Source organism: Crinia signifera, chromosome 4 (assembly GCF_055691185.1).
Source record: "Crinia signifera chromosome 4, ASM5569118v1, whole genome shotgun sequence".
Lineage (NCBI taxonomy): Eukaryota > Metazoa > Chordata > Amphibia > Anura > Myobatrachidae > Crinia > Crinia signifera.
Window position 1 is genome coordinate 168,630,476 of NC_139220.1, and position 17,478 is coordinate 168,647,953.

At 46.1% G+C, this 17,478-nt stretch overlaps 1 protein-coding gene across 1 annotated transcript in view; it reads right to left on the reverse strand.

Annotated features, from left to right (window-relative positions):
- ABCD2 (ATP binding cassette subfamily D member 2) overlaps positions 1–17,478 on the reverse strand; it is a 101,171-nt gene that overhangs the window by 28,205 nt on the left and 55,488 nt on the right. The window contains exons 7-8 of the mRNA XM_083182940.1: positions 7,437–7,582; positions 2,482–2,566 (exon numbers count right to left, since the gene is read on the reverse strand). Coding sequence (XP_083039066.1) covers positions 2,482–2,566; positions 7,437–7,582 — 231 coding nt within the window. The remainder of the gene's footprint in view (positions 1–2,481; positions 2,567–7,436; positions 7,583–17,478) is intronic.

The following is a 17,478-nucleotide window of genomic DNA, read 5'->3' on the forward strand; positions in this document are numbered from 1 at the left end:
CCCCAATGAAGGGGTCCCCCCCTCCAGGACTTACCTGACCAGGCTGAAGCCTGTGCGGTGGGCATCGGGCTGATTAAAGTGTAAAAAAATAGAATAAACTATTGTCTAATACTGGGGAACTATGAGTCCCAGCAATCCTCCCCCGCAGGCTGGGACTTGAAGAAACACAAGTCCCAGCCTGCAGGGCATTAAAGGGCCCGCTGGAACTTGTAGTTCCACAGTAAAAGAAATAGTACAATAAACACACTGACACATGTGAAAAATAAAAGTTTAATACATCCACAGCCCACACATACTGATACTTACCTATCTTGAGCCCGTAGGTAGCCCTCTGTCCTGGTCCGGGGGTCCGGTGTCCTGGTCCGGGGGTCCGGTGTCCGCGATCCGACGAAATCCATGGTGGCAGCTGTGGAAGGAAACTATACTCACCTGTCCCAGGGCGACGTAGTCCAGGGAAGGGGTCTTTGCAAAATAACAAACCGTCACGCGAACCAAGCGAACAGCTGAGAGCCGCACGGTGTTTGTGTACATCGTGCGGCTCCGCCTCCCGAATGCCGCTATTGGCCGCCTTGCGGCCTAGCGACTCCTGATTGGCCGCTAGGCCGCAAGGCGGCCAATAGCGGCATTCGGGAGGCGGAGCCGCACGATGTACACAAACACTGTGCGGCTCTCAGCTGTTCGCTTGGTTCGCGTGTCGGTTTGTTATTTTGCAAAGACCCCTTCCCTGGACTACGTCGCCCTGGGACAGGTGAGTATAGTTTCCTTCCACAGCTTCCACCATGGATTTCGTCGGACCGCGGACACCGGACCCCTGGACCCCCAGACCCCCAGACCAGGACACCGGACCAGGACCGAGGGCTACCTACGGGCTCAAGATAGGTAAGTATCAGTATGTGTGGGTCGTGGATGTATTAAACTTTTATTTTTCACGTGTGTCAGTGTGTTTATTGTACTATTTTTTTTACTGTGGAACTACACGTTCCAGCGGGCCCTTTAATGCCCCGCAGGCTGGGACTTGTGGTTCTCCAAGTCCCAGCTTGCGGGGGAGGCTTGCTGGGACTCATAGTTCCCCAGTATTAGACAATAGTTTATTCTATTTTTTTACACTTTAATCAGCCCGATGCCCACCGCACAGGGGCATCGGGGACAGCACCAGGCTTCAGCCTGGTCAGGTAAGTCCTGGAGGGGGGGGACCCCTTCATTGGGGGGTCCCCACTCCCCCAGGTCCCCTGGCCAGGCTGACTGGTCAGTAGGGTGATGCTTTGGCCGCGGGAACTTATATCATAAGTGTCCCCCGGCTGTGGCATTACCCTGCTGGCTGGTTTGGCCTGGGGCTAGTTCTTAAAATACGGGGGACCCCGGCTCTTTCAGCCTGGTGCTGGTTACGGCAGTGGGGGGGAACCCACGCCATTTTTTTTTAAAATCCCCCCCCCCCATGTTTACACTGCTTAAACGGGTTTGAATGTGACAAAAACAGCTTTTAAACGGTAATTTACCGTTTAAAAGCTGCAGTGGGAAAGGGTCTTTATGGCTCTTACCCGTTTAAAGACCCGTTTAAAAAAAACGGGTCATTACCCGTGTAGGCAGTGGGAAAGCAGCATTAAAGACACAGATGACCCAATAATCTTATCATAGTACTTTATTGCTCTTCTATCTAATTATTTAATTTTTTTATTTGTATATTATTGTCTGATCCTTACTAACAGAGGATTAAGGCCCTTATTCTGATCGGTGCGGCCCGATCAGAAATATGCGGTGATGTCCGTCTTTGCGAATCCCCGCCTTCCATACGGATCGCCACCTCCGTCCGTATGCGGATATGTGGCGGTCCGCATGAATGTGGACGGGGATACGCCTCCTCCATGGTGGGAGCAGCCCCTGCATTCGATGGTCGCCGAACATCGAATGCAGGGCCGCACGCTCCACCAGGTCCCGCAACACAAGACCACACGGACACTTGTCCGTGTGAAATCTTGTATGGGGGCGGGCAGCTGACATCCGGCGATGTCAGATGCCCGCCCCGTACCCACGCGTCACGGCCTCATTACCATGCATACGCCCCGCGTTTGCATGGGAACGCCCATGAAACGCGGGGCGTATGCATAGGGTAATGAGGATAAGTAGCCCCTCACGCCCCTCTACGCCCCCTGTGCGGCGTATGAAGAATCCATGCGGCAAAATCGCCTGCACATGCGCAGAGTGACCTCTGCACATGCGCAGACGATAAACATCGGCGGCCCGTACGCAAGCGGGAATATCCGCACCGATCAGAATAAGGGCCTAAATGAGAGGTACAGTAGGTGCAGCTTCTTTACATCTGTGAATGCAACATATACTAAGCAATGTGGTCACATGTCACTGCAACCTAACCTGGGAATGGCGAGTGCAGAAGTGCGCCCCATTCCTAGGAATAATAAAGTAAAATATATATTTAACATATGTATTTCAGGATTTCAACTAATAAATGTATATTACTCTTACTTGTGGTAGAACATCCGGGCCATACCCATTCTTTGCTTCTCTCCTCCAGATAATACATCTTTCCAGTCGGTGACTGCATGCCAGCCTGTTCATACATACAAGAAAATAATTCAGATTTCAAAATAATATTACATTGTTATTTACAGTACTATTATTATAAAATTGAAACTGCTTGGCTCTAGTGTCACTTTCCCATTAGTTAACTGACAGACTCAGGTGGTAGTTGAGATATCTACAAAATGACGGATACAAATATAGGCAGAGTCATTATTGCCATGCATGAGCATATGTATCGCTGCAAGCTGCGAGATTAGGTAAGTCACAGCAAGGCGGCTGTCTATAGATAGAAATGCTTGTACATACGCACGCGTGCATCCCATTCTCGGGCAGACTAGTCGCATATGCATCACAGGATGGATGAGCATGTGTACAAGTGCTGATGCCATAAATATACTGCATATGTGAGAGATCAACTTTATAGCACATTAAATGTGTTTATAGACAGCCCTTTAACAGTATGCACCGTTGATTTTGTTTTTGATAATTATTATCATTTATTTATAAGGCCCTACAAGGATTCCGCAGTGCCCAACAATACATAAATAAGCAAATAAATAACAAATTACAGTACAAGAAAATTTAGGAGAAGTGCATGGTAAGTAAAGACAGCTGCATCAGGGGACAGGTCACTAAAATAATTACTCGGGTGGCAGAGATATATTCTAAGAAAAGGAGAAATGGCCATGCTCCTGAGAGCTAACACTCTAGGGGAGGGACAGACAGACAGGAGTGACACAGAAGGAGTATCATTTATTGGTGGATATTATGTACTTGCAATATTACCACTATATTATGCTATATTTAACACAACTTAATTTATTAACTGTAATAAAATACAGAACCCCTTTGACTCTTTAGTTATGTTAAATTCAGAGCTGGCCCTAGCCTAAATGACGCCCTAGGCAAGATTTTGGCTGGTGCCCTCTAGCACTGCCACTAGTTCTGCCTCTGACCCCTTCCCAGCACCATTAACCCTCATCATAGCAGTCATCATTTTGGTGCTCCTACCCGCAATATTTTAAATAGAAACAGTGCACACATTCGGTGCGCAGCCCAAACAGGGGTGTGTTCTTGCTGGGAAGGGGCACAGCCACACAATAGTACCCCCAATTCAAATGATGCTACACAGTAGTGCAACTTTATTCACATAATATCATGCAATGGTGTCCCTTATTCACGTTACATCACACAGTAGTAGCACTTTACTTTATGTACATTACTCCTCACATTATTCACATTATACCCTTAGAAAAAAATCCTGAGAAAATATAAGATTCCTCTGGAATGTTAAATAGGGTAAACGACCAGCAGGGGGGTTAAACGGGGAGGGTAGCTTGTTTTTGGTGATCCCCGCTATTTAACCCCCTATCCGGCTGCATTGAATACTGCCCAATGTAGGAAGTATGGCACACCAAGATGTGCTTTGACTACTCGAAAGTATTAAAGCTCTGTAGAAGCATGCAGACCTGGTGTAGTACAGTGCTCATTTATTTAAGCTTCAAATGTAATCTTGATAGCTGCCTGGTATTTAATTGAGTGCTTATAACCATCATACGCAAGGTAAGGGAAGAAAATAAATAAACAGAAGAAATAAGGGCAGAGGATAAAAAAAACGACCATCCAATTTTCAATGGCCAACCGGTAAGTATGCATGCAATGCTGCTCTGCATCACCGGGCAGCAGTCTGACGCAGGACTCCAGATATGGCGGAGAGGTAAGTACAACTATATATGAGTGCATGGTGTGTAGTGTGGACCCAGAGTCCCATGTGCACCCACACCTTGCACCCATTACAGATATGCTATTGGCAGGAGTAGTTCAGGCCAATTTGCTGTCGTCACTGCTTCAGCCGCTATGTACTTTCTACATACTGAGATAGATTTATGGGTATATTTGCTATGGACAAAATGCAGAAAGGCCCTAGTCAAGCACTAGCTTTATCAACCAGAAGCTGTGCATTAGAAAGGATAAAAGGTATCATGTGTGTAGCAACAATACATTTAATATATTGATTATTGATCTCTGTGATAACAGATGGTGAATGCAAGGCTGAATGTTCATGTGTATAAGCTGTATGGAGTAAATTTACTAAAATGGGAGTTATGCTGATGATGGGATGTTTCCTATAGCAACCAATCAGATTATATTATCTACTAGAAGGTGCTAAATAAATAAGTAGAATCTGATTGGTTGCTATAAGCAACATCTCATCTTCAATAGAACTCCCATCTTTGTAAATTTACTCCATACAGCTTACACACATAAACATTCAGCCCCACATTCACCATCACAGAGATCAATGATCTATATATTAAGGACCTGATTCTGGTGTTTACTTTTGCAAAACCATCAAGAGATCATTGATCTCTGTGATAACAGATGGTGAATGTGGGGCTAAATGTTTATGTGTGGGGCAGATTTATCATGTGCAGAGAAAGTTACATTCGGGTGAGTTATGTTGTTTCTGTGCAGGGTAAATACCGGCTGTTTTATTCTTACACTGCAATTTAGATTTCAGTTTGAACACATGCCACAAAACTCTCTCAGCACATGTTACATCTGCCCCCCCTATAGTGCACATGGTTTTGTCCATTAACGAAGGAGTCTGCTTTTGCAAACCAATCAGAATCACCCCCTAAATGTATTGTTGTTACACACTTAATCATCTTCGATAGTACTCCCATCTTAGTAAATTTACCCCAAAGTGATTAAATGCACGATATACAGGTTGAGTATCCTGTATCGGGACATCCCTTATCCGAATGATTCCAAAAACCGTGGTTTTTGGAATCATTCGAATATTATTTTTTTTTTAACCCCCCTAACCCTTTTTTCATACTTACCAAGTCCCCGGGCGTCCACAGCAGGCCTCCGGCATCTTCTCCAGGGTCTCCAGTGGTCCCAGGAATGCATTGCGCGAGTGTGCGCGCGCGCCGGTGACGTCACCGGTGCGCGCACGCACTCGCGCAATGCATTCCTGGGACCGCTGGAGACCCGGAGAAGATGCCGGAGGCCTGCTGTGGACGCCCGGTGAATGCGTGGACGCCGAGGGACCACCGGACACCATCAGGGGACAGGTAAGTATGCTTTAAAAAAAATATTCCAAAAAACGAAAAATTCCCCTATCCGGAATGCTCGTGGTCCCGAGCATTTCGGATAGGGGATACTCAACCTGTAGCTGCTTACACTTATTTATGCCTCTCTTCAGTGTTGCTATAGTTTCCTTTTTTGTGATCGGCATTTTGTTTATACTGACCCTAAGATACTGTACACCTAAAGTTTGTATTTAATATAGCTATTATTATATATGCTATACAAGGGTTTAAATAGTTTAATTGCTTCAAACTGTTTTTCCTATGAGAAAATTGCTTTGTTTTGCAGAAAAATTAATTTTAAAATGTTGACAAATGCAATACTGTATATCAGAGGCGTAACTGGAATGATGAGGGCCCCATAGCAACATCTTGGCAGGGCCCCCCCCCCCCATTGTCACTACAATGCCCATTTTTGGAGGGGGGGTAGAAGAAAGAGTAATAGACTAAGGGGGGAAGAGAAAGGGGGAGGGGGCTTCATGGAAAAAGAGGGAGAGAGAAAGAGAGAGAAAAGAGGGATCAAGAGAGAAAGGGAGGGGGCGAGTGGGAGTGATATTATCAGGGAGAGAGAAAAAGGGGAGCAAGGGAGAGAGTGTCAGCAAGAGATGGGGAGAGAGTGTGTCAGTGAGAGACAGGGCAAGCAAGAGAGAGAGGTTACTGGGGAGAGACAGGGCTAAAGTTAGAGGGAGGGAGACCTCTACCAGTACAGCTTCTTACTTTACTCCCTTCCTTTAAGGTGCCGCTGTGAACCTTTTAATTTTAATACAGGTGTCCGACCTCCCTCATGACGCTACTTCTCCTTCCACTGCCGGGTCTCTGCACTGCCGGGTCTAGACACCGCACATAAGTGCCATGAAGCTGCGCGCTGGGTCTCCTCACCTCCAAGCACATGAGAAGTGCCGGAAGCTGCACCTGCGCCGGGTCTCCTAACCTCCGCGCCGGGTCTCCTCACCGCATTAAATGTAAAAGTTGCAGGGGATTGCTAGCTTGGGCTCGGGTCCCCCCAGTGGCCGGGCCCCATAGCAACTGCACCCCCTGCACCCTCCATTGTTACGCCACTGCTGTATATGTTTATACGGGTATGGATCATTAGTTTACCAGCAAGTAGGTCGACAAGCATTAGGTTGACACCACTAGGTCAACATGTATTAAGATCGACATGACTTAAGGTCGACATGCAGAAAGTTTGACATGACTAAAGGCTGACATGCGTTAGGTCGACAGGGTCATTAGGTCAACACGGTCATTAGGTCGACATGGGTAAGGTCAACAGGGTCATAAGGTCAACAGGGTAATTAGGTTGACATGGGTAAGGTCGACCGTGAAAAAGTTGCCTTTTTTTCACCCAAATGTCGACACAGTCAACATAAACACTAAAACGTAGCACCGCTTTCGCTACGCTCACCATGCATCGGGCACAGTGCCTCGCTACGCTCTGCAAACTATTTTATTCTCCCACCATGCCCTAGTGGATGATAGGGCATGAAATACCACCTGTCGGCACATGTCGTGTTGACATGGACACTGAAACGTACCACCGCATCTTCTCGTATGGCTTGCTGCGCTCGCCATGCTTCAGGCACGGTGACTTGCTACGCTCGGCACACTATTTTATTCTCCCACCATGCCCTGTTGACTAATGACCCTGTTGACCTAACCCGTGTCGACCTAAAGTCATGTCGACCTAGAGTCATGTCGACCTAGTGGTGTCGACCTAATGCTTGTCGACCTACTTGGTGGTGACCCAATGACCGTTTATACAGTTGAGGAAATAAAAGTGCACAGTATTAATGCAGTATTTACCTCCTTCTCTCTGTACGATATGATTAAGATGTACAATGTCTAGAATACTTTCAAGGTCTTGGTCTTGATATCCTTTTTCATGCATGTCATCCATTGAATCAGGATAAATGACTTGATCCCTTAACGTTCCAATAGACATATATGGCCTGTAAAACAATTGTTTGGTTAACTACAGTATATTCCATGTGCTTTTATAGATAGAAGACAAATGTGTAATCTATTGAAGAAAATGTTCTAAACAATGACATTTACCATTTCCCAGCAGAAGCTGTTCTACCATTATTAAACTTATTTTAATCACAAATTTCACTTTCCCAGTTTTTTTCTGTGTCACAGTGGTTTCCCTAGCAGATGGTTACTCTTATACCATTTTTCCACCAAAATCCCGGGTCACACACCCAGGATTTTGGTGGATCCCTTCCATGGTCCCCGATTCCACTGCCCTGTTTTCCACAGGAAAGCAGGGCAGCAGTGGGGACGGCAACATTAGGAGGTCAGCGGCAGGTGAGGACTGGCGGGGTCAGTGATGGGCAGGCAGGCACCAGCAGGGGGGGCAGCTATGGATGGTCACTGGTGGGGAGGGGGTCAGCAGCGGGCGGGTAGGTCAGTGATGGGTGGGCACCGGCAGGGGGGCGGGTGGGTGGTCAGCACCTGCACAATGGCAGCCTCCCCTGCCTGGGTCGAAAAGGCCTGCTTACCAACAGTTCTGTAGAATACATTCAATATAGCTGTGGAGGAATGGCAACTAATCATATTTACATTGTCAATTATGACAAAAGAAATTCCAAGGCGAAAAGTTGATTTTAGAATTCAGGCACATGACCACATCCAAATTGTACATTTTTTTTCCACTAGGTGGTGCTGAATAACCAAAAACATTTTAAAGTTCTTTTTATTTATTACAATAGAAAAGAGAGCGCTCTATATTGATCTATAAGTATTTTAATTCATTTGAAAGTAATAAAAAGACACAATTTAAAACAATATCAATAATAAATATAATAAAAATCCAAACTTTATATCACACCTATTTATGAATTAATCCCAAAGTCATATATTAATGTATATACTTTCTCCAATGCTCTTACCCACTTGAGTCCTGTGTGTGTCCAAAAGGTGAGGAGCCTCCAATAAAGATAATATTGGGTCAGGTTAATTGGCAACACATTAGTAGTTGTATCCAAAGGTAGTTTGTGTCAACTAAAGCCTTTTTTTAATATATATATATATATATATATATATATTATAAACTTGGATTTTGAGTAGTATTTGAAATGGTTCAATTACATTTCCTTTAGCCCGACTCTGAGCAAATCCCCAGTGAAGATAGATTAACACCACGGGCAGGAGGGAGGCGGTGAATGACAGGTGTAAGTTTGCGTGTCGCTACAACCGGCGTGGCTCCGTTGTAGTTAGAGCCAATGCCGGAAGCAACCTCAGCCGCAATGTTGATTCCCCTCCTGTCCTCTTTGTAACCTGGGAAGCAGACGGCAGACTCTGCAGTCGGCAGGTGGACAGCTATTTATTAACAGTTTCTAACATAGTGCATCAAATTCCATTTTGCTTTACAATTGAAAACAAAGGATACAACAAACTGGGTAGCTACAAACAGTCAAAACAGTTGGAAGGAAGCTTGCAATCTATAAGTTCAACATACTACAATAAACCAAAAATAATATAAAAGTTTAAAGATCCTTAACCCCTTAGAGACCAGAGATTTAGGGCCTTATCCAAGTTCACTTGCCCCCCTGCGTGTTCGCAGGTGTAAGACACCAAAGAGGCGTCATAGCTTTGTGAGCACTTGAAAAATGATTCAATGGTCGGCGACCATCAAATGATTTTGTGCCCGCACTCAAGGTTGCGAATGGATGATTATGCAAATCATCCATTCGAATGCCTGCTGGTAGTTGCGCTGTGCGAGGGGGGTGGGCATCTCTGTGGGCAGCAGCAAGTCAACCAGAATAAGGGCCTGGAGATTGCTTCTGCAGCTTGTGCGACTCGCAGGCTCCGGTAAGATGTGCACAGGAGCACCCATCTCTTTGGACCGGCTGTCTTTCACATAAAATTTGGGCTCTTTTCCTGTGATTGATCGCCCCAATCGCAGGAAAAAACTGCAGGTGAATGTGACATTTTTGAGGGTGTAATTCCTAGTTGGGCAATATAAGACCATGGGTGGGATGCTCTATTATATGCCGCCAGTTACCGCCCCCCTCTGTCGGCTACTGCAACGATACTAATTGCATATGCTCTAACATATACAATTAGTATAGCAATGGGCAGCTCTCGCGATAAGAGCTGCCCATTGCGAAGCGGAGGGTGAGCGGGTCTCCAGAAGCTTCCCCTCCCTCCCTTACCCAGCTGCTGGGTGCTGCGGGTAGGCTCCGAAACCTCCTCCTCCTCCCTGCACCCAGAAAAAGGATGTAAACTGCAGGGGGGAAGCGGTCACTGGTCCGGGCAGCACAGCACTGTGCTGCCCCAACACAGGTGAGGGGGGGGGGGGTCGGCGGGAGTCTGCGGAGGCCAGTATGGTTCGGCGGGGGCCCATGCGGTGCTGGGTGGCACTGTATTGTGTTAAGAAGCCCGGCGTGCGGGTTTTCTTGCATATCAAAATGCGGTATTCATTAGTGCATCTCGCCCCACAAAAGATCGGCAACAAACTGTAACATGGATAGGGACCATAACATAACATAACCATAACATAGGTAAGGAACAAACTTTAGAACAAAGAAAAGGGTGGACAAAATAAATACAGAATAGATTATTGCAGTACATACATCATTTAGCTCACAACATACAGTATAATTATTTGTATCCTGACTTGACTTATAAATCACTATTGCGCTGACAATCTGATTTTTGTTTGTTAGGATCATCATACTACCATGTAGCTGTCTGGTAATTACCATTATCATGTCTGTAACTAGGTCCAGAGTCAGAAAACAAGCTGCACCCTGTGGCTGAGCAGTCCATCACCAGCCAGTGGGAATTCTTTGTTCATGTGCCTAAAACATCTCCAATGAATACATACTGGAATATACTATATACTTGAATTATACTGACAACATTGGTGGACTTGGGGGTTTGTTCAGACCTGATTGCACAGCTACAAATTCACAGGCCGGGCGATAAACTTATGACTATGGGCGGTATTCAATGTCACCAGCAAGGGGGTTTGTGCAGCGAGGATAGCTTGTTTTCCGCGAGGATCACCGAAAACAAGCCATCCTCGCCATCTAACCCCCTAGGCGGCCGCTCACTGTATTCACTGTTCCGGTGCAATTCTCGCCATAAGGAGACGGTGAGGATTCCCAAGAATGGCAAGGTTCACCACAAATGCAGCAAACCCGCTGCATTTTGTGGCGAAGGCCGCCGTTTTGACTGCCACACTTGCCGGTTCCAGCTCACTGAAAAGAACCAGCAAGGTGGAAATGTCGCATGAAGGGGACGCCACTGAATACTCTGCTATTGGCACTGCTTGCCGTATAGCTCACCATCAGAGGCTCGCCGACGCCATTGAATATCCCCCTATGTATTAGGAGCCTAGAACAATAAGCACTCGGGTGGATTTAAAAATGAAAGTCCTTTTCTTATAGATAAAAATGCGCAAACACTTTATTCATCCTTATACAGCAATTTCCATAAAATCGATTTGCAGGAATATTCAGTAAAAAATAAAAAGAGGATTATAATCCCAACGTCCGTCTATATGCTCGAACAGACATTTCACACTAAGAGAGCAGCACAGGGATAAGTTAATTTTATTTTTTATTTTTTTACTGAATATTGCCGCAAATCAATTTTAAGGAAATTGCTGTATATGGATGAATAAAATGTTTGTTCATTTTTTACCCTGCCGGCTGACTAAAATTTAGACGCAAACCCTTCTATATAGAGAGAGAGTGTGTCCCTAGGGGCACCTAGGAGCGCGGGGGGTACTGTATCAGGTGGTGTGTACCTCAAATTCAGAAACAAGGCAAGATTGCTGCTTCTTTAGTAAAGAGGATGTGTGGCCTCTTAAAAATGGAAGAGACAAACAGGACAGCATCCCTATTTTGGGATTAAGTCACTCCCTGTTTGTCCCTTCTATATAGAACTTTAGTCAGCCGGCAGGGTCTACATTTTAGTCTTTTAGTCACCCTTTTACCCTTTAAAAAAAACGACGTGGGGTCCCGCCCCCCCCCACGGATGTAACCAGCACCAGGCTGAAGAGCCTGGGCTGGTATTAAAAAATCAGGAAACCCGACAAATAGGACTTCGCTGATTTTTTAAAACCAACCCTAGGCTCCAGGTCCGGGGCTGGTTCCCAAAATACGGGGGACAAAATGACTAAGAACCAGCCCCAGGCCAAACCAGCCAGCAGGGTAATGCCACAGCCGGGGGGAGACTTTTTATGCAAGTCCCCCCGGCCAAAGCATTCAGCCCTCTGACCGGTCAGCCTGGCCAGGGGCCCTGGGGGAGTGGGGACCCCCCCAATAAAGGGCCCCCCCTCCAGGACGTAGCCTGACCAGTCTGAAGCCTGGTGATGTCCCCGGTTACCCTGTGCGGTGGTCACAGGGCTGATTGACTTACCAGCCCATGCTGAAAGCATCGGGCTGATGAAAAGTGTAAAAAAAAAGAATAAAAACTATTGTCTTTTACTGTGGAACTATGAGTCCCAGCAAGCCTTCCCCGCATGCTGGGACTTGGAGAACTTGGAGAACCACAAGTCCCAGCATGCGGGGCATTAAAGGGCCCGCTGGCACAAGTAGTTCCACAGAAAAAAAATAGTAAAATAAACACACTGACACACAATAAAAATTAAACTTTAATACATCCAAAGCCCACACATACTGACTTGAGCCCGTCGGTAGGTCCCTGGGTCCGCTGCCGGTGCCTTGGTTCCGGGGGCTGGTCCGGGGCTGTCCAATCTTTCTCTTGCGACTGTTTGGACGGGAGTACATCGGACGTCGCAAGTAAAATTGTACAGGTGTGTACAAGCGTGATTTGTTGTTTGTGGACAGTCCGACAGGTGTACGGTCGCAAGAAACAGGGATTGTATATATGTGTACCCAGCTTTACTAGCAGTATACCCCTAAAAGGGGGCTCTCCCATCAGCATCTGGCAATACCGTCTGTCTTGGACTGTTTGGGGTAATAGAGGGTACACACAGTGATATATGCACTATTTTTCTATGCGATTTTGCTTATAGAAGCAAAATCGAACAGAAAATTGAATGGGCATTGAATGGTTTTTCTACATTGGATGCAGATTCGATCCCAATGCGCGCTCCGGTGTAGTATAAATCGCATAGAAAAATATTCCTAGTTATGTGATTTATATTGATTAAAATAGAACAGTGTTTTACCTCAGTGCGCTCTCTGATTGTGTATCTATTTATACAGCCTGATTAGATCTAAAAAGCAGGACAATGAGATTGAAGTATACCAGGTTGGGGTGGTCTCACTATAGCAGGGGGAGAGTGTGGAGGTCTCCTGTTATTATGTGAAACCTCCTGGTCAGCACGGGGCAGAATTCCCTAGGAAATCTGATTTGCAGACTGACCCTGTACATTGGTGCTATCATAACCATAAGCAAAATAATTAACGTACTTACTATTGTGGAACTAAACCACTGACACTTCGGCATGCCTGCTTGCACTTGCAGAACTAATTGACATGACAATGGATGTACATGCAATAATGGATTCTGCAGTATTATAAGCTCCAACAGGACCTTAATGAAACCCTGCCCTTGTTAACTTTGTAATTAACCTAGATTTTTTTTGTGTGCATAGACTGAAAATCCTTCCTGGTCTTAGTACGTAACACATATTATTATAGGCTGCCCGTTACATCTACACACTGCTGAGTATCACACTGCTGAGTATCTTCACACTCAGCATGGGGATACGGTCGTATTGTCGACCCAACTTAGGTCGACAGTCATTAGGTAGACACCGTTGGGTCGACAGGCAACAAGGTCAACATGGATGAAGGTCGACAGGTGTCTAGGTCCACATGGGACAAGGTTGACATGGTTTAAGGTCGACAAATGTGTTGTGTCGACATGGGTTAGGTCGACAGGTCGACATGTGTTTTTTCACAGTTTTTTTGAGCCGACATGTGCCGACAGGCGGAATTTCATGCCCTACCATCCACTAGGGCGTGGTGGGAGAATAAAATAGTGTGCCAAGCGCAGCGAGGCACCGTGCCGGAAGCATCGCGAGCGATGCACTGCTGTTGACTTCCAACTGTGTCCATGTCGGCTGTGTTGACATTCGGGTAAAAAACAGTGAAAAAACCCATGTCGGCCTCGTGACCTGTAGACCTGAACCCATGATGACCTAAACCCATGTTGACCTAGACACCTGTTGACTTTCACCCATGTTGACATAGAATCCTGTCGACCTTGCTGTCTGTCGACACAACGGTGACTGTCAACCTAAATCGGGTCGACAATGCGATCCACACCCCTCAGCATGATGGAGCCTCGGCTTGAAGCAGCAGGAGTTCCATAAACCTGCCGACTCCTGTTTGAGTAGTGACTGTCCCTCCCTCCTATAATCCAGCCCTGGTGTCCGTCATTTTAATAGGCATATAATTTCTAATATAAAATATTTGTATGTTTTAAAATAAAGAATCCACATATGATAGTTAATATACTGCTTTCATTTCTATTATACTGCACCCGGTTTATTTTATTTAAAAAAAAAAAAAAACCTCAACTACACAGTAATCATGACAGATGGCCTCATTTCTAATCCTCTCTGCTACAAAATAGATTGACATTTTAACACACATTAATCCATATGGGGAAATGAAAGCAACATATGAGGGCCTAAACAGAAGAAAGAAGATTTGCGGTCTGAATAAGCTGGTTTCTGTTCTGTTGGTCAAGTCTGGTAAATATATCACTAACAAAAACATCTTTATATCTAAAGGTAGACTAAATGTATTTAAAAGCTAGCTTAATTTTCATTTTATTACACGTTTACCATGATATTAAATCTCACTACCAAGCATTTCCATAAAGTTCCTCTCCAATTTGTTTACCGTTTACAGTATTGTTACCTTGTGCTTATTGTAGCTATTTAATTTTAATAAACAATGTTGTTTGCCAATCAAAATTCCTTTCCATTTCTTTGGTTCTATTTTGTTACCTCTCTTTAGGAAACCAAAGTTATCCAACCTATTCTAACAATGGAGCCCTACATTGTTACCAACCTATTCTAGACCCAGTGTCAGAACTACCGGAGTCAATGGAGTCATCTTCCGCTGGGCGCCAGCCTTAAAGTGGGCACTGGCTCCATTGCCCCCCGATATACTGCTCATTTGTAGAGTTACTGCCTGGTGTATGCAGCAGCACGGCCCCCCTCTCCCTTCCGCCTTGTTGGGCAGGTGGGAGACTCAGCGGGAGACTCAGCAGCCAGTGCAGGACAGGTGGCACACAGCATACAAGCTCATGGCGGCCAGGCTCAGCCCCGTGCGGCAAGTGTCAGCGGCCTGGTTTCAGCCAGCCTCCCGTCACCAGCAGCTGTTGAGGGCCCCCAGGATGAAGCATCCCCACTGCGCCTTCCCCCAAAGGTGTCAAAATTGTGCAAATATCCCTGCCTCGGCCCCCCTCCGCTCTCTCCCCAGCAGTGCATCTGCCACTGCCCACGAGGAAGGCTCAGGCTGCAGCAGCTGCAAAGGCCCTGCCAACGCCGCTTTTTGCTCCTGTTAAGCCAGGCCCACAGTCCATATCTAAGCCTGCACAGCGAGCAGGAATGATTGAGACCCTGGAGGCCAAACCCAGAGACATGAAGCACCATCAGCAGAAGCTCGGGGAGCAGCAGCTTAGTGAGCCCGAGGACATGGAGATGAAAGGTACCTGTCACCCCCACATCCCTCTTCGTCACCTCACCCAGATGGCCTTTGCTTTATGTGCACAGCTCAGAAGGGATCAGCACCATAGGGCCCTGTGTGGGTCATGCAGCATTCGTGCAGCCGCCCACCTCCCTCCTATAGCTCTGAGTGCCTGCATCCGGGCTGTAGCAGCACCAGGCTGGTGCCCACCACTTTATTTTTTCTCTTTCTCTGTCTGACCCCTCACTTTCTCTGCCTGGCACCCCTTTTCTTTGCCTGACCCCACTCTCACCCCATTCCTCTCTCTGCCTGACCCCACTCTCATCCAACTCTGTTTGCATGACCAGCCTGTCTCACCTCTCTATGCCTGACCTCCCCTCTCACCCCTCTTTCTATCCCTTAAATCCTCTCACACCCTTCTCTCTATCCCTGACACCCTCTCTCTCCCCTCTCTTTCTATCCCTGACACCCTCTACCTCTGACACTCTCTTGCTCTCCCCTCTCATTTCCTCGCTTTTTCTGATGCCCACCTCTCTCCTTGACACTCTTTCTTTCTCTCTGACACTCACTCTCCATATTTCCTATCTCTCTTTTTCCTCTCTATAGCTATTAATCTATGGGGGGGCATCTATTTCCTATCTCTCTCTTACCTCTCTCTAGCTATCTATCTATGGGGGGGGGCACTAACTTTTTTTCTTGCCGCTGGGAGACATGGACGAACTTACACCACTGTTTAGACCTGATCGCATGACTGCAAATTCTAAGGCTAGGCGATTATCGATAGATTGCGAATGTGTATAGATTGCAGCTCACATGCACAAGGTCATCCTACCATAAAATCCTGCTATTTTTTTTTTTTATCGCTGGCTGTATGAAGTTGATTCACAGGAATCTGGCTCTTGGGGGAGGCCATTTTCTGTGAGTGTCAGGGAAAACACAAGCATGCCCAGGCCATGATCTTACTGTTTTTATCGCAGCCGCTGAGTAAGTCCTGGGCTGCAGTGGCGTAACTATGAATTGGGCGCCCCCCGCCGTCTCCCCCATCCCCTGCCCGCAGCCTTACCTGTCTTGCTGGTCCCGTCCCGGCTCCCTTGCTGGCTTCATTCTTCTGCTATGGAGACGGACCAACACAAAATGTCCGCCCCCATACAGCAGACAGTTTTAAAGAACTGTCTGCTATATGGGGCGGACAATTTATTGTGGTCCGTCTCACTAGCAGAAGAATGACCACCACTGACCACTAAAGTCAGGTAAGGCTGCGGGCGGCGGATGGGCGGGCGGCAGATGGGCGGACGGGAGGGGGCTAACTATAGCACCACAGCCCCCGACGCCCACACATGCACAGCGCCCCCCCCCCCCCCCCCCACGACCGCGGGGGGCTGCGGTGCTATAGTTACGCCTCTGCTGGGCTGTGAACTGACTGCACACACTGGAAAAATCATTTGATGGTGAGCTGCTTGCGAATGGACTTTCGCAAGCCCTGCAAAGCAATTAGCAGACTTGCATGGGGCAGGATTACACTCTGGCATTAATTTCTAACATTAAAGTAAAATGTGAATAATATAGGATAGGTACAAATTGGTAATTTAAAATGTACTTAACCCTTTAAGTACCAACATCTCTGTGAGAGGTGCAAAATATCTGCTAAAAATGCCTGCATCACTCACATTTATTATGTAAATAAAATAAAAAAAAATGTGTAAAAACAAAAGATTATATTTCCTATATAAAGTAAACATTACAGGTCATTATGATGAATAAAAACGTTTGCTTGCCAATTTTCACAACAATTTTGGCAAATTCACCTGACACTCAAATGGTTAATGTTTGTTCTTTACTCAGCTGTAACAGCTAGCTGCACAGCTGAGTCTTGTAAGCATAAAATCTGTTTCTAGTAGTAACCATTTCAATTAGTTATATTTCAAAATATTTGTCACAGTTACGCTAAATGTCATACAGTTTTGCACAGGATACCCACTTGCGTGAAAACATTTCTTGGCCCCTTCTAACCCCGCAAAGAAAAGAGGGACAAACTTCCTCTACTATGATATAAAAGACTGATCTCCAGTGATCTGAAGATGGTTGTAGTTGTTGCTGCTAAAAGTAACACAATCAGTTATTAGATTTTCTGGGGCAATTCATTTTTACATGGGTGATATACAGATATGTAACGTAGCATTTACATTAGAATGTAAGCTCTCATGAGCATGGCCCTCTTC